Here is a 27,527-nt window from a genome sequence, read left to right on the forward strand (position 1 = left end):
TGCCGAGCCCAGCTCATCGGGAGATCTTATTTCTTCTTGTTGTTTCTTCTTTGTTCATAACTAGTTAACAAACTGCAACCAACAGCATCCAACCACCTGCGAATGGGGCTCTAGCATTTATATGTTGCCTGAAAAGTTCCTTGTTGCAGGATGTTGTTTCTAATGAAATCTCAAACATTCCATTTTGCCAATAAACTTGGGAGCCAGATGCTGGGGTGAAAGCCTGCTAACTCAGAGAGGCAGAAAAAGCACCCAGCTGACCTTCCTTCACACAAAAGGAAGCTCTTCTTCTCCAGCTCTCTCAAAAACCCTCAAACGGACTGCCCCTCCCTTCTACTTCCTGTGAGTCTCTTTATTTGTCCTCCTAATTTCCTCTTACTCTATGGTTTTGTTTTTTGTTTTCTATGTTCCTTCCCTATCAACTAGTTTTCTCTGTTTCTTGACCTATGGTTGATTTTATTTAATTCAAACAGAAACACAGGTGTGTGCTAGGGCTGAGCCACACCACAGATAGAAACAGTTTTTCCCAGTAAACAACACAATCTCACAGTGTGATTCTGCAACATTTTTCCCTTTCTGTCTAAATAATAAGGGAAGATTTTAACTCTAACACAGTAAAACTATTTACAATAATGAAGCTATTTCTGCCAAGCTTTCCACAACGTCCAGCTTGACAGTCTTAGGATGAAGTATTTTTGAGTTCAAAGTATTATAAAATATTCATGTCAGGCTCCTATGAACTCAGCAATTTGAGTGTTTTGAGCAGTTTTTAGCCAGAAGCTGATTTCGGGGTGGTGGTTGTCAGCTTAGGAGGAAACTTTACTACATAGAATGCAGCAAACAACCCAGAAAGTGTCCAGTGTTTGCACAGAACCTGGCAGCAGAGGAGGCATGGGGTGGTTAGTGTTACCACAATGAAGGTGGATTCCTCATTGCAGGGCCCTGTCATCTTCTTGGAGACCTCAAAGGTTACTGTTAGAAATGGTCATGGTGTTATTTTTTGAGACAGGGTTTCTCTACATAGCCCTAGCTGTTCTGGAACTCACTCTGTAGACCAGGCTGACTTTGAACTCACAGATATCTACCTGCCTCTTCCTCCCGAGTGCTGAGATTAAAGGTGTGTGCCACCACCACCTGGTCAGGATGATTCATCTGTAACCTTTTGATACTTAGAGTTTCCTTTAAGTATTATAAACGTTCACACATGTGCCAGTTTGATCTGTGCCTGTAAAGATTGGAAACTCAAACTAACCTTGAGATAAAGGGCGCTCAGCGCCAGCTGCAGTTTGGAAGGAGAAAGGTAACAGCTGTCCTGGAGAGTTGCTGTCACCCCTGGAACACACAGGATTTCTCTAACTGTTCCTTGTTTCTTAGTGTTGCTCCTTCATGCTTCAGATTTACCTGGGTAGAATGTGGCCAGCCAAACTGACGTGCACAAAGCCTGTCTCATTAGTCCACAGGAGGCTGCCTCAGCCGACTCTGCAGACTGGAGGACAAGTTCACAGTCTTGTAAACATCAAGTACACACATGGAGATGGGCCCCTCAGCAGGCATCACAGATGAATGGATGAGAGCAGAGCTGACAGAGACAGCTCTAGTGACCCAGCATAGATCTCTAAGGATTTCAAAGTAGTACTGGCCCTATGCCTTGAAGTTTATAATGTCTTCAGAAAATGATAGATTTAAAATAAAATAGCCTATTTTTGGGCTAGTGAGCTGCTTCAGTGGGTAAAGGAGATTACTGCAGAGCCTGATGACCTGAGTTTGACACCCTGTAGGGGACGAGCTACATGGCCAATGTCCAGCCATCTTGTCAGAGCCTAGGTTCCTATTTCTCCAGCAGTCTGCCATTCACCAGAAACCAGCTGACCTTGTCATAGGTCGGCAGTTAGACACCTGTTGTGGTTTATTTTGGGGGCCGGTCATTCTAGACCCCTGAGCTACTCCTTTTCCGGTAAGATTACTGATAAGATCAGATTAAAGGCCAGCTGCCTGCAAGCAGCAGTTCTGGGAACTTTTTCCTGACTAACCAGATCCTCCCTGGAATTTCTCTCCTGCAATTATAGGAGCTGTAAAGGTAGATACCTGCTGGAGCATTCCAGAGTTAAGTATCCATAGCAACCCTTGCTTACACAAACACCCATGCCTCTGTGCCTATATAAACTCTGTGAAAATTTTCAATAAACGAGGTTTGATCAGAATGCAGACTTGCCCCCTTGTTCGTGTCTAGTGTTCTGTCTCTATATAGGAAAATTCTCCCGAGCGTTAGTCGAACCAACACCCCAACCTACATATGGTGGAAGAAGAGCTCTAAAACCTACTCCAGATTGTACTGATATTGACATGTACATTTGAGTGCACACACTTGCACAAATAAATGTAATTTTAAAAAATGTTACTGAGTTTGAGCTAAGTCTCTCCCACCCTCCCCACACACACCCCAGACAAGATCTTGCTGTGTAGCACAGGCTAAGCTGCAACTCACAATCTTCCTGCTTCAGCCTCTGAAGTACCAGGGTTAGACACAGGCCATCATATCTGCCTTTAAACTGTGATTTTATTAGAATGTTTTCCATGGAATGATCATTCTGTTAGAATGTTGCTTCTTCAAGAAGCATGAACAGGGGCTGGAGCCATGGCTCAGTGGTTAAGAGCACCAACTGCTCTTCTAGACAGAACCTGGCTTCAATGCCCAGCTTCCACATGGCAGCTCACAAGGGACTTAACTCCAGTTCCAGGAGATCTGAACCCATTCTGACCTCAGTGGGGAGCGCGCGCGCACACACACGCACGCACGCACGCACTGTGCACAGATATACATGCAGGAAAAATGCCGATACATAGAAAATGAAAAATAAATAAAAAGGTAATGAACAAGCCGGGCATGGTGGTGAGAGCCTTTTATCCCAGCAGAGTCAGGCAGATCTCTGAGTTTGAGGCCAGCCTGGTCTAGAGTGAGTTCCAAGACAGCCAAGGCTACATTAAAGAAAAAAAAAAAACCCTCAACTCTAAAATCCAAAATATAAATAAAGCATCAACAGTGCTAGCAGTTGGAAGCCAAATGCACTGGCTTTTCCTGAAGGCGCTAGTTCTAGTAGGCAAAGATTCATGCTTTAAGTATGTCCAAAACAAAGATTGCAAATCAGATAGTGTGCAGCTGCTCGCCAACTATGTGGATCTCACCAGTTTCAGCAGCCTTGTTCTGAGAACTTCCTCTCACCTTGAAGTCATCATCTCATTTCTTTCACCACTTTAAAAAATTTAGGCTGGAGAGATGGCTCAGCAGTTAAGGGCACCAACTGTTCTTCCAGAGGACACTGGTTCAAATCCCAGCACCCACATGGCATCTCACAACTGTCTAACTCCAAGATCTGACACTCTCACATAGACATACATGCAGGCAAAACACCAATGCACATAAGATAAAAGTAAAAAGAATTAAAATGTTAGCTTTTATATGTATTGGTGTTTGCCTGCATATGTATATCTGTGAAGGTGTCAGAACCCCTGTAACTGGAGCTACAGTTGTAAGCTGCCATGTGGGTGCTGGGAATTGAACCTGGGTATTCTGGAAGAGCAATCAGCACTCTTAACTAGAGCTATTGATCCAGCCCTTCTTCCACCACTTCTAAAGCTGCCTCTTCCTTCCTTCCTTCCTTCTTCCTTCTTTCAAGACAGGGTTTCTCTGTCCTGGGCACTCTTTATAAACCAGAGTGGTCTCCAACTCACAGAGAGAGTTCCCCCGTCCCTGCCTCCCCAAGTGCTTGGATGGCTGGCCTCAAACTCACAGTCACCCACATGCCTCTGCCTCCTGAGTGCTGGGATTACAGGCCTGGGCCACCATGCCTGGCTGCCTTTTTTTTTTTTTTTTGGTTTTCCGAGACAGGGTCTCTCTGTGTTAGCCTTGGCTATCCTGGACTCACTTTGTAGACCAGTCTGGCCTTGAACTCACAGTGATCCACCTGCCTCTGCCTCCTGAGTGCTGGGATTAAAGGCGTGCGCCACCACACTTGGCTGCCTTTTTCTTAATTGTGCCCAAAACCTGGCTTTCCTAAAATAAGGGTTATCATATATATTATAGTTGTCAGCCTTCTGTTCAAAAACTACCTGCTATTAGTTTTGTCAGAAAGTAAGAGATCACTCATGGCATGCCAGCAGATAGGGACATTATTTCCCTACCACTTTAAAATGTTTTCAATTACACAGTTCTACCGTACTTTGGAGAGATGGGCTGAAAGAAGTGCTATGTCTAAAATGCACTGGAATGAAAACAAAGAATGGGCGAGGATGCAGACTAGAGGAGACTGCTCTTTAAGAGGCTGTGGTTAACAATGCTGATGTGCACCTGTGAGAATTTATTATTCCACTCTCAGTTTTTGTTTTTGTAGAGAGGGTTTCTCTGTGTAATAGCCCTGACTGTCCTTGAACTCTCTTTGTAGACTGGCCTTGAACTCACAGCAATCTGGGTGCCTCTGGCTCCCAAGTGCTGGGATTAAAGGTGTGCGTCGCCATGCCCTGCTCATCTCATTCTTATACACCTGAAAACCCCAATGTAAGCTTAAAATGTTTAAATTTTCAAAAGCATGGGTACAACCTTTTTAAAAAACCTCTCTACAATTAGTTGGTGGTAATTAGAAAATCCATTGTATAACAAGTGTCAGTGTATGTTTTACATCTTTAAGGAGAACCTTCTAAAATACAAACCATGCTGGGTGCTGTAGCATGCACCCTTGGTTCCAGCCCTTGGGACACAGGCAGGAGGAATTCTAGGCCAGCCTGGTCTACATAGAGACCCTGTCTCAACAAAACAAAAACAACTATAATAAAACAAACCCATATCCCCACTAATATGTAACTAGATTTTCCATTAAGTACTTTTATTATTAGATGTACTTATTTTATGTGATTGGGCATGTGGATGTACCATGTGGATACATTTCCCACAGAGGCCAGAAGAGGATGCTGGATCCCTCTGAGACTCGTGTTGCACATGACTGTGAGCCACCATGTAGGTGCTGGGACCTAAACCCAGGTCTTCTGCAGGAGCAACAAGTGCTCTTAACTGCTAAGCCAGCTCTCCAGCCCAATACTTGTTACATAAATACATAACTGCTTTATCCTCTAAATCCCTATGATTCTCTATACAAATTGAATTAATAATTATAAGTCAACTCACTTAACATGTCAGTCTATACAGCAATACACCATCTGAGTAATAGTTTTTGACACAAATGGGTATAAAAATTTTTATTAAGTACAACTTCTTATTTAGGCATCCAAGCTTACAAATATCTTTAGGCTACATAATTTGCCCTTAAAATATACAAGTGTTTATACATACAGACATTAGAAATTCAGTCTCCAAAATACTCAATGAAGATGTCTGGATGACACTTATGGAACTGGCCGAGCAGTTTCTTCTTCTCTTTGGCAGAGAGTTTTGAATCCTCATTGATAGTCTTTAGTAAACTCAACAGTTCGTCCTTAGTTTTCTTCTGTGTACTGCTAGAGTAGTCACTTCCTTCAATTCTCTGGCAGTAAATATAGCCTTAAGGTTTAAAAGGAGAAAGTTCCAGTAACTGACTCTATTCCTCACATTTAATTAGAAAAATAATGCAGTAGTTTCCCTCAACATTCTATAAGTGCATTAAAGAAGATAAGGATAGCCCTGATCAAAGTTTTTTTTTTTTTTTCGAGACAGGGTCTCTCTGTGTTAGCTGTGGCTGTCCTGAACTCACTTTGTAGACCAGGCTGGCCTCGAACACACAGCGATCCGCCTGCCCCTGCCTCCCAAGTGCTGGGATTAAAGGCGTGCGCCACCATGCCCGGCCTTCTGATCAAAGTTTTTTTAACCTAGCCTATGAGAAGGCTCATGGCAGAGGCGCTTGCATCTGATGACCTGAGTTCACTCCTCCTGACCCTCATGGTGGAAGCAGAGAATCAACTCCTGGAGGTTGTCCTCTGACCTACACACGTGCATGCACAGGGGGAGGGGGCACGGGGTGGTGGTGGTGGAGGAGACAGACAGAGGGAGAGAGAGGGAACATTAGATAAGAAATGTGACTTTTAAAAGTTTAAAAACAGACAAGAAAAAACAATCTGAAAGTTGTTTTAATCCAGGAAGCACTCTGCTAAGCCAAGAAAATTGAGGGGAATGTTTCAAATTATTTAGTTGAAACTAATCACAGAAAAATACTTTCATATCAGACTATAGACTTGTCTCTAGAAGATAATGAAAGCATTAAACAAGGAGTGGCCTCAAACACCTGCGGTCCCAGCACTTGGAAGTCAGAGTCAGGAGGCCCAGGACTTCAAGGTCATCTCTGGCTACATAGCATGACCAGCCTGGGCTACAATGAGATTTTGCCTTAAAAAATAAAAGAGGAGGGGGGCTGGAGAGATAGCTCAGAGGCTAGGAGCACTGGCTGCTCTCCCAAGGGTCCTGAGTTCAATTCCCAGCAATCTCATGGTAGCTCACAACCATCTATAATGAGATCTGGTGTCATCTTCTGGTATGCAGGTATACATGCAGGCAGAACACTGTATACATAATAAATATTTTAAAAAACCATGCAGATAATATTCTTAAATTACCTGTGTCTTTATTAGGATCACTTCCTTTTTGTATGGCCAGAAGCTTAACACTAACAATTTTATGTAGAGTTCCAGGAATCTTAGGAAGGAGGGACACAGGAAAATTACTCAAGTGCATTTCAGTCTGTTACAAATAGGCAAGAGTAGTTACTGCCAGAGTCTCACCTTGAGAACATCTTTTTGGTGATCCATTAAGAAGAGTACAAGAAGATCAGTTTTGCCTCTGGATAAGTTTTTGTTGTTGACGATGGCTTTCGAGAAGACCCTTTTCACGACCATCCGATTGTCACTCTGTGAGAATGAAAGCACACCTATGGAACGTGTGCACATGTGAAAGGCTAAGTCTAGCACTCAGGGGATATTGAATATGAATACTCTACCCACTGGAGCACACTGGATGCTGAAGACACTGGAAACAATTAACACTTAGGCAGACTCACTTCTTTCTGTAATTTGAACTCGGAAGGATGTGCTGCAACAGCCATGAAGTAAAGCAGTCTTCTAAATTCTTCTTTATTTGGGGGATCCAGAAGCTTCAGAAACAGCTGGGTAGCTTCTAAGGCTATTTCAGTCTTCCCATTTACTTAAGCCAAAAGAAAAAAATGCTTAATTGACCAAGTATGACTATATTAAAATGAACAAAACTCATTGCACTTCATGTTAAGTAGTACACTTCCTCAAAGTTATTTCCAAAAGCAAAAACAAAAAGTGCGGACAAAAATGGGAGCAAACCAACTCCAGCAATTTGTCCTCTGACCTCCACATACGTGCCACAGCATGAACGCATGCATCCATGTGCATACACACAAATAAATGCAATTTAAATAAACAGAAATAAAGTGGATGACCAACACCATAAAGACAGCCTGCTCTGCTCTCAAATCAGCAGCTGACCCATAGGCCCTTGTCACAGACCGACTTAGGGTGTTAACAACTCTTGGCTTTGTAAGCTCCCATTCTGTTCTACACCACAGTGCTGAGACTGCACTATGTATATAGTGCTGATAACTGACCCTGAGGAAACTAGAAGGATTCTCTGAAACTTCCAATTTGATTGCAAAATCCACTGAAACAATGTGGCCGTGTAGATCAGAGAGCAGAGAGGTGCCCTTCTGACAGAGCTGCAGGGTCATGCTGCTAACTCCTCTAAAGCAGAGAACTGCTGCTCCTGTGTAAGCCTGCAGCGAATGACAGCAGTGTTCTGAGGTAGCCAACGTTCCTAGCTTTGGAGTTGTTAAGGTCTCAAAGTGAACCCCAGATGTGTTAAAAACAAATATATTCTCTCTAGACTAACCCAGCTCACCTCCCATCTTTACAGAGTACTTTTTGGTTCATTTTGAAGACAATTAAGTTTTTTCCCCTAAAGGATGAACTCTGGTATGTATCTAGTAGCACTCACTTACCTAGGAGTTCTGCTATTCCGTTATGAACATCACACAGGTGGTTCAACAGAGGCTCCCTAGTACTGTAGTATTTGCCAATAGCACCAAACAGAAGTTCCTTCACTAAGTCTGTTCTGTCTGGTTGCTCAGGAAAATTCCTGCTTATGTCCACAACTATCTGGTCGGGAAGATACTCCAAGCAGTCAATGGCTGCAGAGACCCATTCATCTGCCCTAGAGCAAGGAAGAGGAGAATTATTGTAAAAAGCAAAGAGAACAAATAGACACAAAGTATCTAAATCCTTGGTTATCTCATGTTTGCCACTAGGATCAAATTCTCCACACTTATAGACAGTAGAATCATTTACCATATAACTAAATTGCATATAACAGGTTTAAGAAATTAGCTAAACTGCATTTTCCTTTTATATAAGAAATACCAATTACTACATTAAGAATGGTCATCAAAATTGAAACTTGGCCTCAAATTCCCAATCCTGATTCCCCAAGTGCCAGGATTACAGATGTGTGATTCACCACATCTGGCTTCAGACCTCACATTTAAAGCTGTAACTCTACCATACAATGTTGCTCACTTCAGAGTTACCTGTATGATCTGTAATCTCTAGGACAGGAAGAGAGCAAGATCAAAGATAACATTTCTTAATAATCAAACCAACAGGTAAAAAGTTCTGAGTGAGATTAGGGTCTCTTTAGCCCAGGCTGGCCTTCAGCTCACTGTGTAGGCGAGGACGACTGTGAAGTTTTGACCCTCCTGCATACTTGGATTATATGCACTCACTACTGCATTAAGAGGCCTTGGAGACTAAACCCAGGGCTTTGTAAATGAGGCAAACACACTACCAACTGAGCTACATTCCCAGTCAGAAAATGCTGTATTTCAATAAATTTGTTATATGTCCTCCACTGCCATAGACTCTAAGGTTTACAAAAAATAAAGCTAGATAGCTTTAAGTTTGTTATATATTTATTACTGCCATAAACATCTAGGGTTTATAAAAAAGATAAAGCTAGAGCCTTGTGCAGTAGCGCACACCTGTGACCCCAGCACTCGGGAGGCAGAGGCAGGCGGATTGCTGTGGGTTCAAGGCCAGCCTGGTCTACAATGTCCAGGACAGCCAGGGCTATTACACAGAGATGTCCTGTCTTGAAAAACCAAAAATAGAAAGACAAACAAAACAAAAAGATGAAGCTAGATATTTTAAAGGTCATTTCTAGCACAAATTCTGAACATTAAGGTCATTATAAAATAACTCCATTAACCAGGCATAGTGGCACATGCCTTTAATTCCAACACTGAGGAGACAGAGGGAGGCAGATCTCTGTGAATTCTAAGCTAGCCTGGTCTACAAAGCAAGTCTAGAACAGCCAAGGCTACTCATAGAAACTTTGTCTTGAAAAACCAAATAAATAAATAAAATTTAAAAAAATTTAAAACTATCTCCACATTGCTTTAAGTTATAGAAATGTAAGCCTATAGAATGAGCTTCCTATTATATAAGCAGAACTTAACAGCTATTATGCTAAGATCAACACTTTCATATAAGGCTTTAATCCTTTAAAATTTTTTTCTTAAACAAGGTCTCTCTATACAGCCTTGGCTGGCCTGGAACTCACTGTGTGGACCAGCTTAGCCTCAAACTCAGAGATTTGCCTGCCTCTGCCTCTCTAGTCATGGGATTAAAGGTGTGTGCTACCACACTCAGCTCTTTAAGCTATCTGTTAGCATTCAACTATTCATATTAATGATGTACTGAAATGTAGAGCTAGGAAGAAGAAAGTTGCACTTCTTAAATACTTCATTTCCTTAACTGGACTGGAATACTACCTATGGAAGCAAAATAATCAACCATTAAACCGACTACAATCACGGAAGCTATTTTAATCTTTAATAACTTTACTTAGGAAATGAATGTTTCAAGTAATAAGGAACATGGATCTTCCTTAAGCTAAGTCTGCTCTTAGTGCTATAAGGTTTCAAGTCTTGCTGGGCACTGGTGGGTCCTTTAATCCCACCACGTGGGAGAGGCAGGCACATAGAGCTCTGTAAGTTTAAGGCCAGATCTACGAAGTAAGTATAACTCCTGTTACACAGAGAAACCCTGTCTCTAAAATCAAAAAACAAACAAAACAAACAAACAAACAAAAAACCTCAAATCAAAACAGAAGGAGGAGGAGGAAGAAGAGGAGGGAGGAAGGAGGAAAGAAAGAAGAAGAAAAGAACAGGAGGAGGAAGAGGAGGAGGAGGCAGAGAGAGAGACTTCAAATCCTAAGATGTACATTCAAGCTGGGCAGTGGAGCATGCCTTTTAATTCTAGCACTTGGAGGCAAAGAGTTCCAAGACACCCAAGGCTATAAGGCTATAGAGAGAGACCTTGCCTCGGAAAAACAAACAAACAAACAAACAAAAGATGTGCATTCCTGTACTCCAGAGGCAGAGGCAGGTGGATCTCTGTGAGTTCAAGGCTACTCTGGTCTACAAATCAAGTCCAGGACACCCAAGGCTACACAGAGAAACCCTGTCTCAAAAAAAACAAAACAAAACAAAACAAAAAAAAAAGTATACTAAAAATGATGGCTAGAGGTACTTTAGGAAAACTAGCTAATTAAAAAAAACTAATGTATTTAACAAGCATTCTAAAGAAGTGTACTCAATCAAGATTACAAAACTTGTCAAATCTGTTCATTTTAAGTCTATGAGGACTCTTAGGGTAAGACATATTCTCAGTATGTATGAGACCCTGGCTGGCCTCAAACTCACAGAGATCTGCCTGCCTCTGTCTCCCAAGTGTTGGGATTATGAATACAGGATCTCACGTAGCCCACACTGGCCTTAAACTAGCTGTGAAGCTGAAGGTAATGATCCTTTTGTCTCTACCTCCCAAGTGCCGGGGTAACAGGTGTGTGCCACCACACCTAATTTTAGTCAATGCTGAGGCTTGAACCTAGAGCTTTGTGTACACTCTACCCACAAACATACTTAAGTAATTGTATTATTTGCACATACTGAGAGTCACCATAGGCCCTGAGAACCCCTCGATCCAGGTAGTTACTGGTGTTGACCATGTCAGGCTGTCTCTTAGGCTGGGGGGCTTTAGGTACAACCTCTTGCTGTTTGAGTAGGGAGTCAAGAAACGGAAGGTCGACAAGTTGCAGCAGACGTCCAATCGTTTCTTCTTGCCATACTTCCTTGATAACTGCACAGAAAAACGACAGTGTGGGAAGCAGCAAGGATTAGCTATGCCGTATTCACTGCGGTGTTTGTCCAGGCAGGTCTAAGTATTAAACTTGTGACACAAAGTGGGGAACTGGGCTACCCTTACTCATGGAGTGCTTTCTTAAAACAATCCAAGATTTGTTTAAAGTGTAGGAGAACAGCTCTGGACAACAGGAATTCTTGTCATTCTTTGGACCACATAAAGCAGTGTGTTGGAGATAAGAAATCAAGCTGTATACCATGTTAATGAGGACTTAGAAGAAAGAATGGCGCATTCAATCTCAAAACTCATTAGAAGCTACTGGCTGCAGAGCATCTCACTCAGGCTTTCCACTCAACAGGATGGGGGAGGGAGAGTGGAAATCAAAATCATCAGGCTGTATTCCATGGCCACAAGGAAGAACATTAATACTTTAATATGACTTTCAGCTTTTCATGCAACCTAATAAAATCTCAGGAAAAGAAATATCTGAGAGCATACATTAAGTAAGAGTCTGCATGCAAAACATTTCAGATCTGACCCTCTGCCAGCTGATGGACAAAAGTCAGTGTTTAGAGTTGTAACACTGATGTGTTGTTCAAGATAATAGAGTTCTGTTGAAGCTTAACATAAACAGCCTTAACACACAGCACACTCTTTCTCTGCGTGAATATTAAAATTCAAATAAAGGCTAGGAGGAAATACTGTCAGCAACTCTGTCTCTGGAGTCTTCTCACTCTGCAGCTTTAGTTTACCTTGAGGAGACAGCCTGGTAGAGATAGGTACATGAGGGGAGTTGGCAGGCTTTAAACTCAGATTTTCCCACAGATCCTCCAAACTGTCCGACTTGATATCAGATGACTTAAACAATGCATCTGAGTACCTAAAATAAAGTTCATATGTCCACAGAAATGATTTAGTATTGTGAGACCTGCAAGTGTCTTGAGAGCTCACGTTTCAAAACCAAAACACAACAAATGAAAATTCTGAGTGGAATAAAATACTTTTCAAGAGCCTCTGAGTCAGTCCAAATGCGCCCACTCACTCACACGCCTCTCCTTGTTCTTCTGGGTCAGGATCTCTTGCAGTCCCAAGCTGCTCGCACACTCACTACGTAGCTGAAGCTGGCCCTAAACTCCTGATGCTCTGGCCTCCACATCCCAGATCAAGAGATTACAGGCAGGTACCACTATACCCTGCTCTAAAATACAGATTCTCTAAGTCTGTTATTTAGATGTAACTCAAGGACTACAATTTTATCACCAATTTTAAAATATAATAAAATTGAGCCAGGCCTCCTGGTAAAACATCTAATTCTAGCCCCTCCAGAAATAAAGAGAGTTTTGGTTTACGTAAGCCTGGTGGCTTGCTATCTACACAGCAAGTTTGGGTGGCCAGCATGGGCTCCACAGTGAGACCCTGTCTCAAGACAAACACCAATGAAAAACAAAAAGATCCTGAAAGGTTCTGTCTTTACTTATCCTAGTTGGCATGAATATTCCTTTGTCACAAAAATATTAATATGCTTCATTACTAATACTGCTGAGGAACTTAACAGTACTGTACAATCCTTATGTTAAAATGTTCTTTCTACAATCACCAGAGTTGAAAACGTTTGGTCTTTTTTCAAGCCAAGCATGAAGAGAATAGACCATGCTCTACTTTACGCTCTTGACTCGGTCAGTGGTCCCACACTCTGTCTTTAGGGACTACCTCATGTCTATTGCAGCCCCATCTTCCGTAGCCTGCAGTGTTGCTTACCCAGTTCTCACTGAATACAGTGCACCATTTCCAGTCCAAAATGACCTTTCTAAAACACAATCCCATCCTGCTCACCTCTTTTGTGATCCTCCCAACACCTTCGTGGCCTCTTAAGTTCCTTACGGCTCCTGACCAGCGGCACACATCTGCGGCCCCAGCTACCCGGGAGGCTGGGGTAGAAGAGTGGCCTGAGCATGGGAATTCAGGAATGTCTGAACCATATATAGGGAGAACTTGTCTCAAAAATTGAAACAAATGAAAACTCCACAAACCAAAATCACACAAGTCCTTTAACATGCCACATGACACTGTGAGTACCGCAGTCCTCATTTGCCTTGGACACTCGGAGCCCACCACGTTCTAGATTCTAACGGTACTCTAGGAGCTGGGGTCTCTCTGCCAGTTCTCCATTTCTCTCTGCTCTCACTCCACTTCGATATGAATTTCCAAACATTTTTTTTACACTGTTACTATAACTTAAGGCAGGAAAGCAAAGTTTGTTGACTGTTCTTGTAAAATACAAGTACAAACAAGTGAAGTCTAGGATATGCCCAGTACATTACCAACATTTTGGTATAGTTTATTAGGTTTACCAGGATTTAGATTTTAGCCAAAATTAGCACATATGATCTTTAAAAAAAAAAAGTAGAAAAAAAATCTGCTAATAATGGCCATGATAGCCTAATGCCAGGACTCACCTGGAAGATGAACACACTTTGTTCTCACTGCCTAGCTGACTGTCCTGATTAGGAATTGTTGTAAATCTATAAAGGCTGCAACTGCTATCCTCAAATGTAGGCTTTTTGTCTTTTCCAAAGACTCTGGTTGGAACTGCTTCAAATACTTTGTAGTCCATAAGTGCCTGACACACTCTCACCACTTTGGCCCGAGGAATATCAACATCACCAAAGAATTTATTCTGAATTAAGTGAGAGTAAACAACATCCACAGCTTCCGAGCCAACGAAGCAGTCATTGTGGCATTTTAAGTGGTGCCTCCGTTTCTTCACTTCCACTTGGGTTTGAAGGGCATTTATAATGCTGCTCCACACGTACGTGGCTCCAAAAGGCTTTTGGGCCACACTGAAACCTAAAAGGGGAAAAATCAGAGACTATGCATTAGCAATCTGTCTGTTTGTAATGAATGTGGTGTAATTCTTAGAGAGAAGGCAGCAACTTCCAAAAGCCATATTAAAAGGAAATTAAAAGGCCATATTATTGAAATACTGTTACTGGTGGCAATTTATTTACAACTTTAATGCCTGCAACATACCAAATGTTGTCCTATGTGGCAGACACAGAGGTGAACATAGAAAAGTCTGTTCTTGTGATTCAAACACTGTGGGCCAATCCAAACAATATGTATGTGTTCCATCAGTGATGGAAGGAAAACAGCTGCTGGGCATGGCAGCTCATTTGTGACACCAGCACTCAGGAGGCTGAGGCAGAAGAATCAGGAGTGAGACCCTGTTGAGAGAGAGAGAGAGAGAGAGACACTCGGGTAGGGGTAGAGAGGCAGCAACAGCTGAATAAGAGAATGCCATTTCATTACATTTATTTTTATTTTATTTTGTGTGTGTGTGTGTGTGTGTGTGTGTGTGTGTGTGTGTGTGTATGGGTTGTATGTGGGCACATGTGTGCCACAGCACTCACAGCGAGGTCAAAGGACAACTTGTAGGAACATGTTCTCTCCTTCAACCATGTGGGTCCTAGGGATCAAACTCAGGCCATCAGACTTGGCAGCAGTGTCTCTACATGCTGAGCCATCTTGATGGCCTGAGAATACTCTACATTTTTACTTCATGAGTGTTTTGCCTGTGTGGATGTATGTGCACCATGGACCGACTAGTGCCTGAGGAGGCCAGAAGAGGCTCTTGATCCTCTTGTGAGCTGCACGTGAGCAATGGGAAATGAACCTGGGTCCTTTGCGAGGGCAGTCAGTGCTCTTCGCCACTGAGCTATTTCCACCCCCTGAGAATGCTGCCTTTTTGCTTGGTTATTTGGTTGGTTTTCGAGACAGGGTTTCTCTGTGTGACGTTGGCTGTCCTGAACAGGCTTTGTAGACCAGGCTGTCCTCCAACTCAGAGGTCTACCTGCCTCTGCCTCCTGAGTGCTATGATTTAAGGCATGCACTACCACAGCCAGCTGAGAATGCCATTTTAAACAGGATGTCAGGAAAGGCTGGGGATTTAGCTCAGTGGGTGAATGTTTGCCTAGCAAGTAAAAGACCCTGGGCTCAGTCCTAAGCCCTAGAGACACAAAACCAGAAAGAACAAAGAATGAAAAACCATAGAAACTAGGAATCACTTTTCCAATAGTTATATCTAAATAGAGACTTGAGTAAAACAAGGAAGTGATCTGTACAGACACCAGGGGAAAAACAGAGAACAGAAAATCCAAAGGCCCAAGGGTATGCACTCTGCTGGAACAGGCCAGCAGGGCCAGAGTGGCATGTGGAGGGAGCCGCAGTAGGAAGTGAGATCAAGGAGTGGGTAGATCATCTGCCATCAGCTACGATTATACAATTATCCAGTCTTCAGCAGCTAACCTGTGAGGCAGACAGTACCTTCAGTAAGAGATACAAAATGTATTCACAGGTTACAAGCCACTTCCAAGCATACTGAAAGTTTTGAAATTGACATCACACGCACATACACACACACACACACACACACACACACAGAGAGAGAGAGAGAGAGAGAGAGAGAGAGAGAGAGAGAGAGAGAGAGAGAGAGAGAGAGAGAGAGAGAGAGAGAGAGAGAGAGCGAGAGCTGCAAAGCAAACTAATATTTCTAAAGCTTCCTGTTTTGCAGGCTTTAACTTAAATACTTAGTAATAAGCAGGGTAAAATAACAGCAGGAGTTTATTAACTATTTCAAAAGATAAAGACAAACACAGAAACAAAGCAAAATTGCTTTGCCCCAACACACACACACACACACACACACACACACACACACACACACACACACACACGGGAAAATAAGCTCTGGCTGGGTGGTGTTGGCACATGCCTTTAATCCCAGCACTCCGGAGGCAGAGGCAAGCAGATCTCTGTGAGTTCGAGGCCAGCCTGGTTTACAAAGTGAGTCCAGGACAGACAAGGCTACACAGAGAAACCCTGTCCCAAAAAACAAAAACAAAAACAAACAAGAAAGAAAGAAAGAAAGAAAGAAGGAAAAAGAAAATAAGCTCTGACAACTTTCCTCTCAGGCTGGTGAGATGGCTCAGAGGGTAAAGACAATTGCTGCCAAACCTGATGACCTGGGTTCAATCCCCAGAACCAACATGGTGGAAACAAGAAAGCTGACTTCTGAAAGCTGTCCTCTGACCATCATGTGTATACTTTATAGGCATGCACACATGAATTTTAAAAAACCTTTTTAATGTAAAAGAAAAAATTTCCAAGCCAGCAAGTGACTCAGCAGGTAAGGGTTTTTCCCTAAGCCTGACAACTGTGTTCAGTCCCAAAACCTACACAGGAGGACAGACCTGTCCCTCACAATTTGTCCTCTGACTTACATACACATAAACACACAAAGTAAATTAAATTTTGAGAAAATTTCCCATGATATTTTTTCCTTAAATAAAAGTGATTATTTGTCAAACGTACACATAAGAAAAGAAAAACCAAAGGGAAAGGAAATGGGCCTTGGGTCTAATAGGGGGATGGAAGTGAACCAGCTTAGTTAAGCTTATGCTTGGTAGCTGTGTCTGTTACTCTCCCCTGTCCTTCTTTAGGTAATCAGCATATGCTCTCTTATGAGCTACATTCTCAAGATCCTCTGACAATTCAGCAGGCCTATTTAAACCCCTGCTTTTGTTTAAAGAACAAAAATAAAACAGAGGAAAAAAACTATTCCAGTTATGTGCAGGAGTCTCTTGGCCGAGAAGCGGGGAAGTTACTATCTCCTTTCAGAATCTGAATGTAAGGAATGGGTGACTGAGCGTTAAAGGAACCACTGCCTGAAAGGAGGGAAATTTAAAGGGGTGTGTATGTGTCTGCGCGCACGCATGCATACAAAGTCAGATGCAGAGGCAGGCACAGGATGCCCAAATTGCTATGTGAATACTGGGATCCACAGTCCAGCCCTCTGGACTGTGCAGCAGGAACTCCTGTTGCTAGGTCATCGTCTCAGCCCTTCTTCCCACACTTTTAGCAGAGAACACAACTGAAGACGACAGAAGACAACTCCTGAAGAACATTAAAGCTTTTTTTTAAAAAACATTCTGTAAGTGTGTGGTCATGTGCACGCCAAGGTATGTAAATGGAGGGAGGAGGAAAACTTGCAAAACTCCCTTGGTTCTCTGTCCAGTGTGTGGTTTCTGAGCTGTAACTCAGGTCACCAGGCCTGGTGGCAAGCACTTTTACTGCCTGAACCATCTCACTTACCTTAAAACTCATTTAAATGCAATGGAGACATAATTATATTCTGTTCTTTTTCTTTTGCACTGGGGTCTGAATTGAGTACTGCAGTGCGTACCCAGCATGTGTTTTGCCATCAAGCTATACCCTACAGCCATGAATTTGGGACCTACCTTCTGTGCTGCAGTGTAAGGAGCTTACTAAGTCATTGCACTGTATTACTTTAATGGCATGATTTTATAACTGTGAGCAACTGTAACATTTTTTTTCTGTGAAAATTAATAGCACACATATAAAGCCCTTGGTTGTTTATATGTAGGTTTTCAATACCAAAAGATGAATAATTTATTTCCTACTCTTTATTATGTTAGTTCAAAATGATCAGTGAGACTGTTTTCAATTTTAAAATTTGAGAATGAAGATAGCTGGTCATAGTGGTTCATGCCTTTAATCCCAGAAGCAGAGGCAGGTGGATCTATGTGAGTTGGAGGCCAGCTTGGTCTACACAGTTGAGTTCCAGCCAGCTAGGGCTACATAATAAGACCCTGTTTCAACAATACAAGAGCCAGGTGTGGTGGCACAGGCCTTTAATCCCAGCACTAGGGAAGCAGATGCAGATTGATTGCTGTGGGTTCCAGGGTAGCCTAGTCTACACAGTGAGTACAGGACAGCCAAGGCTACACAGAGAAACCCTGTCTCAAAAAACCAAACCAAACAAAAATTAAGATACTTTTTAATGTAGTGGAAAACAGGATAACTGTTGCCAGCCTCACAAGTATCAGGTGAGCAGTTTCAGGTGTCAGAGAATGGAGAATGTGAGGAACAGTCAGGTACCACACTGGCAGCAGTCTAGTGTTTCCTGCTCAGTAAAGCTGGAGTCGGTGTTGGGAGGACTCTTAGAATTGGTATCCAGAACTCAGGATTAGCTGCACTAACCCCAGCCACAATGGGCTAATATCTGCTTTTCTCACCTCCTTCCTTTTCTGGGGGTGGGGGTGGGGAAGAGTCTCCCTACGTATCCCTGGCTGGTCTTGAACTCAGAGACCAGATCTACTTCCCTCTGCCTCCGGAGCACAGGGGCTAAAGGTGTGGCCACCAACCCAGGCCCAACAGCCCAAGTTCTTAATTTATCTAAAATACCAGAGATCACAATGAAATTTAAGTTAACTTAATGTTATCTTTCAAATATTTTTTGTTTTTTGTTTGTTTTTGAGACATCTTTTTTGTTGTTGTTGTTTTTGTTTTTTTGAGACAGGGTCTCTCTGTATAACCCTGGTTGTCCTGGAGCTCATGCTGTAGACCAGGCTTGCCTCCAACTCGCAGAGATCTACCTGCCTCTGCCTCCTGAGTATTGGGATTAAAGGTGAGTGTCTCTATCACCCAACTTGAGACAGTGTTTCAATGTAGCCCAGGCTGGCCTGGCTATTGCAATGTAGTAGCTTGGCCTTGGCAGGATGACCCTCCTGCCTCTCAAGTTCTGAGACTGCAGGTGGGCTTCAAGTCCTCATGGTATCATTTTCAGCAACACCTAACATTTGAGTACATCCAGTATGACGAACTGTCTTCTCTAATTTAACCAGACACATGTGTCTAATCATTCTATTTTCAAAACAAAACAAAACAAAAAAACCCTGAGGTTCAATGTGTTAAACTTGCCCGAGTTACACAGATAGCAATTAAATACTAGCTTTTCCTAGTCCTTAACATATTTTTATTATAAGTTAGTTATTAGGTGCTGGGGATACAGCTCAGTTGGCAAAGTGCTTGCCTAACATGCACAAAACTCTGGGTTTGATACCCAGCACTTTGGTGGTGCAGACCTACGTCCACAGCTCCTTAAGATTAAGTCCTAGAGCAGTGGTTCTCCAGTTCCCCATGCTGTGGTGATGCCACCCACACAACGGTTTTCCTTGCTGCTTCATAACTGCAAACAACTCAAAAGCCTCAAGAAGTGTCTGAAACTGGCCAGATGCACTTCCCAAGGTAATATAAGCACTAAGGACTTCTGAGGAGTCAGAGATCGCCTGAGCTGCATCAAGTGTGCAGTGCACTCCTGAGCTTCTGTGAGCTGGGGTGGCCTTCTGGGGTTGCAGCTGCTTCCATCCTGTAAGTAACCCTAATAAATGCACAGTGTCACACAGCAGCCTGTCAGCCCACACACTGATGGAGCCTAGAGCATCAGAAAATAAAGGTCACCTTTGGCTATGCATTAAGTTTAAGGACAATCTGGGCTACATGAGACTGTTTCAAAAAAAAAGCCAGTTACAGGATACAAGATTAGAACTCACCTTTCCTTAAAGATTCCAATAAAGTAAAACAATGAAATAAACAAGAGATTGGAAGAAACAAATTCAACAGTTGTAAGATTTATGAACCCTTTCCCAAAGTATTTATAAACACTGGGAAGCCACTACTCCTAAAATAAGGTAGAATATGGTGAATTCTGTAATATATAGTATCCATAGGAGTAAGACAGGAAAATAAGATAAGCAAACCTGGAGAGATCAAGTTGGCTTTCTCATTAAGTGAAACAGACTTTAAGACCAGCAATTTTCTTTACTTTTTAAAGACAGAGCCTCGATATGTTGCCCAGGCTGGCCCTGTGCTCCTGGGTTCAAGTGATCGTTGTGAGCCAAGTGACTGCTGTACAGGCACTGTTCTCACACCCAGCTGGGCTAGGGACAGCATTAAAGATACCAAAGTTAAAACACTTGAGCCACACAAAGTAGGTTACTACAGGAATCCTAAAAAGTAAGGTGAAGTCGCTAATTTTAAATTAATAAGACAACTGAAGGATGGGGAGAGGGAGGGGCAGTCAGTCCTAGCAGCACAGAAAAAGTTAAGTAAGATGTGAGGAGCAAATTTCCCCGTATTAGCTTGCTACTAAAATGTGGGAAATCAGGAAGTTTTACAGGCTGGATAAGACTGTAGTAAAGATTAAGGAACAGGTTGGAGCAGGGCAGTCTGCACCTGTGTGCCACATGATGCGTCCAGAGCCCTCCAGGCATGGCAGAAGTCAGCCCTTTCAGGTCCCCGCTGTGCTGTTCTCACTGACCATTAATTCCCACACTACATTCCCGGATATTTCCCCTCAGGCATCACCACCCACAGACCCAGAGCTCAAGTTCACACAGATACAGCACTACACAATGTACCTTGGACTTGACATATTAATGTGGATAACCAGTTTTCTTAAGTGGTGACTTCACCAGTTGACTACAGATCCCCCAGTGCTGGTTAGGAAAGTTGCCTGTCACCGGTTCAGACCTGGAACGACCTTTAGCAGAGTAAACCTGACTTGCTGTGCTTTGTAGACAGACATCAAGAGACGGAAAATATACCATGATTGTTTTGTAAGTCCAGCAGTCGTAACTGAAGCTTCAGTCTGTCCTCTAGCCTCTCTTAGCATTTGAGCCGAACGACTCATGAAAATCGTATATCTTGAACCCAAGGTTTGTGAACACCTTTAAGTGTAACACTTGGTGGGCAGGGGCGGGGGCAGGGGCGGGGGCAGGGGCAAGGGCAGGGACAAGGGCAGGCTGATCTCTTGAGTTCTAGGCTAGCCAGAGTGCTACAGTAAAACCTTCCTTAAAAATAAAATAAAATAAATCAAATAAATAAATAAATAAAATTCTACATCTTGACACTTTCTAACATTTGGTCACCTGTGTTCTAAACCATCATGACTTGGGCTAGCTCGGTGGTTAAGAGCACTGGCTACTCTTCCAGGGGACCTGGGTTTGAGTTGCAGGACCTACATGGCAGCTCACAACCATCTATAACTCCTGTTCCAGGGGACCTGACACCCTTTTCTGGCTTCCACACACATAAGATGTAGCCATACATGCAGGTAAAAAGACCCATACACATGAAATAAAAATTACTTTAAAAAATTTTAAAACATCACAACCAAAGGAATCTAAGAGTCTAAATCTAAGCTTCAGTAACTCTGGTTAAGAGATTTAACCTCAAGCTGGGCGTGGTAGCGCACGCCTGTAATCTCTCCAGTCAGGGAGGCAGAGGCAGGCGGATATCTGAGATCTCTGAGTTTGCGGCCAGCCTGATCTACAAAGCGATTCCAGATAGCCAAGGCTACACAGAGAAACCTTGTCTCAAAAAACAAAAACAAAACAAAGTAAAGAGATTTAACATCTCCAGTTAGTTCCATCACCAACTAATGCAACAGGTGAATAATATAGTTAGGTTTGTTTTCACTTAACTACACTGCTAATTATAAGAATTTAGAGACTGAAAAAAAAAAAAAAAGAATTTAAAGACTGAAGTTGCACTTCCTTTAGATACTGACAATGAATATCAAACAGAATGGGCTATAGGAAAGAAATCACGCACGGAGACACACTGAACCTTGCTGGGTACAAAACTTGGTGAACTAACAAGAGAGGCTCAGGAATCGTTTTAAACTAGGTCTCTAGCATTATAGTCCCCTTTGTTGTTCTTGTTGAGACACCGCCTTACCATCTAGGTTGACCTCAAACCTGCTATGAAGCTGCGGCTAGCTTGAATCCTCCTGCCTTTACCTCCCAATCAAAGTGCAGGCATGAACTGCCATGCCCGGGTTGCACGTCCTCCTAAGTACCCGATTAAAGCTAGCCTTCTGAGCATTTTTATTTGCTTGAAAATAACAACAGCTCTTTGGCAAGACTCACCTTTCACAGATATGTGAATTCTAGCCCCAAAGTTTATTAACAATAAGTTACATTTTCAAGATCATTCCAACCTCTAGTCATTTATTTGAAGCACTGAGCATCACCATTTTTAATAATACATACTAGTTAACAAAGTTCTGTTAAGAAACTCTGTCTCAAAAAAAAAAAAAAAAAAAAAAAAAAAAAAAAAAAAAAAAAAAGCCAACTCATAAATCAGCCATGGTAGGACAGTGGTACACTTACTCAGGAGCAACCATGAAAACAGCAGTTCATCCTTATGGTGAAAGCTAGCTAAAGGAAAAGCAGCTCTAATCACACAAGCTCCTACAATAGATCAGCACACACGTTCTATACCCAGATTGTGACAGAAGGGTGACGTGCACACAGAACTGTAAACATGCTACGTCTTTGTTTCCTTTGCTCTTGAAATGGTCTCACTGTGCACCCCTGGCTGGCCTGAAACTCCTCACCACATAGACCGGGCTGGCCTTGAACTCACAGAGATCTGCCTGCCTTGGCTTCCCGAGTTCTTCCAACATGTACTACTTATAAATAAGCATGTAATTATACTTTCATTCTAGAGCTTTGGATTGAACTTTTTAAAAGGCATTGAAATAACTCATTTCCCCACTCCCACCCCCCATAAAACCTTAAGAAATAGAGCTAGTGCATATTTTCAAGTTTTCTTACAGTTTTAGCGGCTTTATGGGCTATCTTGATGTCGCTTTACCACTGCTTAATGAACATTTGTTAGTGTAGGCTATTGCTAACTACTAAAAACCACTTGTAAAGGCTAACCCAACGGTTCTCAGTGGATCAGTTCATCACATGCTCATCAGACCTGTCAGGAGACAGTTTTTACTATCACAATGGGAAGGGGCTATTGGCATCTAGAAATGCTGCTAAAAGTCCTACAATGTACAGGATGGTTCCCACAACAAAGAAAGTGTCAGCAGTGCCTAGGCTAAGAAACTTTGGGTTGATGAAATACTGGTCAGCTATGGGAACTTGTGTAAAGGCATGGCACGCTGCTACATGCTACAGACACAGATCGAAACAGCATGGGAGTCACAGTGACCTGTGTTTCACTCTTCGGCCCATCCTTTATTAATGAAACCCAACCTCTAGCCAAGTGCCTCTCTTCTGTTACAATCATATATGTTAATATGGCTACTTGTATACAGCAATGAACGGAGTCCAGCTAGAACCAGAGAGGAAACAAACTATCACTGTCTACAGGAGCCAAGGAGACCTGATGCCTTAATGCAATACAGTTATGATATCCTCCATAGACTCACTGAAGAGAGAATGAACAGAGAACACAGCTAAAGAAATCTGGGAGGGCTGGAGAGATGGCTTAGTGGTTAAGAGCACCACCTGCTCTTCCAAAGGTCCTGAGTTCAATCCCCAGCAACCACAAAGTGGTTCACAGCCATCTGTAATGTGATCTGATGCCCTCTTCTGACCTACAGGTGTACATGCAGGCAGAGTACTGTATACATAATAATAAATAAATCTTTTTAAAAATACAAAAATAAATAAATAAATAAATCTGGATAAACCAGGACCTTTTTGGTTGACAATCATCCGTCAATAGGTACTTGTTCACTAAGGACCACATGCATGGAAGATATTCTTTCCACGTGGGCAGTGATGTCAAGTTCCAAAAGACATGCAGCCAAAGGGTAAAAAGACACGGAAAACATAACAGAGGACTTAACTTTTTTTTTGAGACAGGGTCTCACTATGTAGCCCTGACCAGTCTTGAACTCAGAGACCCACCTGCCTCTGCCTTCCTGGAGCCAAGATTAAATGTATGCACCACCATTAAATCATTTAGGATTTGAGAGAAAATTTTTAGGACATATAATACAGGTCACTAAACATAACTGTACACACCTGCAATCTCAGCACACTCAGGAGGCTGAGGTAAGGGGATGTCCAACTTGAGGCAAGTTAGAGCTACAACAGACAATCCTGTCCATGTTCTCAAACAGCTGGAAGACCAGAGAGATGGCTCAGAAGTTAAAGCCCACTTGCTGCTCAGAGGACCTTAGTCCAGGTGCTAGCATCCACATGTGGTAGCTCACAACCACAGTGACTCCAGGGTCCAGAAGATCTGACACCCTCTTCTGGCTTCTGTGGTCACCTGCTCTCATGCGGCACACACAAACTTAAACATACACATAAATAGTTCTTTCAGCCCCCAAAATAAAAAGATCTGGGGGTATAGTTCAGTGAAAGAACGCTTGTATAGAGTTTATTTTTATTTCTTCAATTTTATTTCATTATTTTATGTGTATAAGTGTTTGCATGAATGTATGCCCATGTATCATGTGCATGCCTGGTGCCCGCAGAGGCCAGAAGAGGAGGTCAGATCCTCCTGGAACTGGACACCCTTTAGGGGATGCTAAGAGTCAAACCAGAGTCCTCTGGAAAAGAAGCCAGTGCTCTTAAGCACTGAGTCATCTCGTAGCCCCTTGACAGGAGTTCTAAATACATTACTCAGGCTAGAGAGACGCTCAGCGGTTAAGAGCACTTGCTCTTGTAGAGAACCCAGTTTCAGTTTCTGGAACCCACACGATGGCTACAACCATCTATAACTCCAGTTCCAGAGGACCTTATGCATCTTTTGTCTTTCTTGTGCACCAGGCACACACTTGGTGTGCATACATCCAAACAGGCAAAACACTCACACACATAGAAAGTGAAATAAATTACTCTTTAAGTTACTCAGAAAAATGTTTAACAGATGATAATTGAAACTTCCTGAAAACAGTAAATGTCACAGAGGTTTGTGTTACCACTGGGCAGCTGAAGCCAAGTGGGAAACTTTCTGATACCACAGAAACAGATAGTGCAACTTTTCCTGGATATTGCCCTCGACAGTCCAAAGTTTGCTTTCCTATTTGGCATCAGAGAGAGGCTGACTCTCAGATGCCTCCACAAAGACTGACTACAGGTACAGAATAAGTCTCTACTGACAAGAATGATTTTAACATATGCTAAAAGAAGCATCAACAAAAGCAGGCATTGGCCCCCAATTTAATTCAGAGATTAATGAGAAAGCATATGGGACGTATTCCGAGCTCCCTGGAAACAGGACACCAGGCAAATTCAGGGACTTAGGTTACAGTATAAAGAGATAGCAAGATAACATCCCACTTTCTTGTTGGTCTGTCTTATACAGGTGTCTTGAGTTCTGGCTGAAGATTAGCACAAAACCCTTTTTCTTCCTCATAAATCAGGTTCCTGTTTGTGCTTATTGCTGGCTAAAAGTATAAAGAGTTACTAATCCCCGGAGAGGGGAAAGTACAAAGCTGTTTGCCAGAGCACACGGAGAGGGAATGGCAGGGAACCAAAACCCTGGGCTCCCGTTACCTTGCTCATAAGGACTATGACAAAGCAGCTTAGGGTGGAAGAGCCGTGAACAAACACTAGCAAATAGGAATTCCAGCCACAAGAGCCTGAGAATAGGCAGCAGACCCCTCAGCCCTATGTTCTTGGTGCAAAGGACAGTAAGCAGGCTTTTCCTTCAGTGAACACTTCCTTCTGAGAACTGTCATCTGAATGTTCTAGAATTCATTCCCTCTCACCACCTAAAAACCTGCTCACAAATATCCAAAGCCCAGAGCTGACGTTTCAGCTGTTAGAAAAGACCTTCGTGTTTAAGTAGGTGAACGCGGAAATCTCACTTAGCAGAGAGAGCCTAAAGATAACAGCACTATTCAGTATCATTTCAAGTGATATAATGATGGGAGCCTTTTGGGTGAAAGCAGAATGTGGCCAGCTTTTCGTTTGCTTGTGTTTTGAGACAGTCTCGTGTTGTAACTCTGTCTGGCTTGCAATGTACATCGGGCTGACTTGGAATGCAGAGAACTGCCTGCCTCTGCCTCCCCAGTGCTGGGACTAAGGGCATGCACTGACGAGACTACAGCTGCACTGGGAAAGCACAAACGACAAGCAGTTCCCCAGCAAAAGCCATCATTAAGATTTCGGAGTTCACGTGGAGCATTTAACTACTAAGTCGAACACAACCGGCAGGCCACTGAGATCAACTCATCTTACGACGTAGAGGAAGGAATCACTGTTTCACAAGTTGGCATTTTAGAAATGAAAAGGTTTGGTAGAGAGCCAACGTCTTCAGCCCTTTACCCTGAAGCTTCAGAGAGGGTAAAAGGTGGCACTTTATCCAAACAAAGCCAAATATCCCAAGTCACCCTATTAGAGATGTGACAAGAGTCGGGATTTTAGAACGGGTTATCTGATTCAGTTCATGAAAGATCTTAAACCCGCGCTCAAATATTCAAAAAATTGTCTCCCTCCCAAACGCTCGCAACTATCAAAGGTGGGGCGGGGGGTGGGGGAGATAAAACGGATTCACTGAGATACTGCTTGTACAGAAAGTGTTAAATTTACACAATATATACTTCATCTTCAGAGTCTCTGGTCCTACCAAGCAGTCGGAGTTCGTGCTCCAGACGCTCGCCAGGAAACTATCCAAAATTCCGCGCTTGTCACCAGTCAGGCTGTGGAGCCTAACCGGGGTTCCACTGGGAGCGAAGTTTGGGAAAGTTCCTAAAATGCCGGGCTCTGGCTGGGGGCGGCGCCCACCCCAAGGAGAGAAAGCGGATCCTCGCGGCCGCCCAGCCCCGCAGTGCGCACCGCCCGCCCACAGCCCGCGCCCGCCCCGCGCTGCCGCGGCCCTCCGACCCACCCGGAGGCCTCTGCGCGGGGCTGTGCAGAGCCGACAGGTTCAGCGCCGCCGCCTTCTCCCGAACCGTAGCCATGACGGCGGGCAGCTACACTCCACTGCCCACGCCGCTGCTCCGCAGACTGCGCGCCCGCGCTCCAGCCTCCGGTTAACTGGCCCCGGGAGGCGGGGCTCCCGGAGGGCTCCGCCCCCAGCGATCACGTGTTTCACTGGCCAGCTCCAAGGCTGCCGCCTCTGCACTCCAAAACGCCCCAGGCCACTCAAGGCAGGCGGTGCCCAGGTGAAAAGTACTTGGCGGGGCGGGGCCTTTCGTGCTAGCCTGCACTACCCCGTGGCTAGACCCGCTGGGTCTAAAGTGTCCCCGGAGCCCGTCTTTGCCTCGGCACGAGGTTTTGCTTCCAGTCTCAGTAACCTCACCTGTGAGTATTAGTACCAGGCTGGCTGGGCTTTTAAGTGAGAATTACCTGAACCGACACAAATGCTTCCACGTGTGTTGTGATACTAAGTACTTGGAGTTTTTTTCCATCCCATTCCTCTAAAGAACAAACAAAGCCTTATCTGGCCCAGGAGAGCAATGTCTAGAGGTCAGAGGACTGCAGAGACCGAAGACTATGGGGCTGCCTGCCAAGGAAATCTGTGTTGGTTCTAAATTAACCCTGGTGAGCTTGGGCCATGCTGCGGGAAGGGGAGAGTGGGGAAAGCAGGCTGGAGGGGGAGGAGGAGAGAGACGGTTTTTGCTGGAAGCGCCTGGGTTTCTTGGGTAGCTGAGGCACGGAAACCAGGTGCCCAATGCTGGGGTAATTTCGCAGGGTTGAATGCTGTAGGAA

General features: G+C 43.5%; 1 protein-coding gene across 1 annotated transcript; it reads right to left on the bottom strand.

The window, feature by feature from the left end:
- Window positions 1–5,161: 5,161 nt before the first annotated feature.
- On the bottom strand, window positions 5,162–26,860 carry Depdc7 (DEP domain containing 7). Its single transcript, XM_051144275.1, has 9 exons — window positions 26,704–26,860; window positions 13,653–14,043; window positions 11,949–12,076; window positions 11,004–11,193; window positions 7,998–8,209; window positions 7,035–7,177; window positions 6,760–6,885; window positions 6,595–6,673; window positions 5,162–5,548 (listed from the first exon to the last, which is right to left on the bottom strand). The coding sequence occupies exons 1-9, from the start codon at window positions 26,774–26,776 to the stop codon at window positions 5,355–5,357; spliced, it is 1,536 nt and encodes a 511-aa protein (XP_051000232.1). The 5' UTR covers window positions 26,777–26,860; the 3' UTR covers window positions 5,162–5,354.
- Window positions 26,861–27,527: the final 667 nt, after the last annotated feature.

The sequence above is a fragment of the Acomys russatus genome, chromosome 4 (assembly GCF_903995435.1).
Source record: "Acomys russatus chromosome 4, mAcoRus1.1, whole genome shotgun sequence".
Taxonomy (NCBI): domain Eukaryota; kingdom Metazoa; phylum Chordata; class Mammalia; order Rodentia; family Muridae; genus Acomys; species Acomys russatus.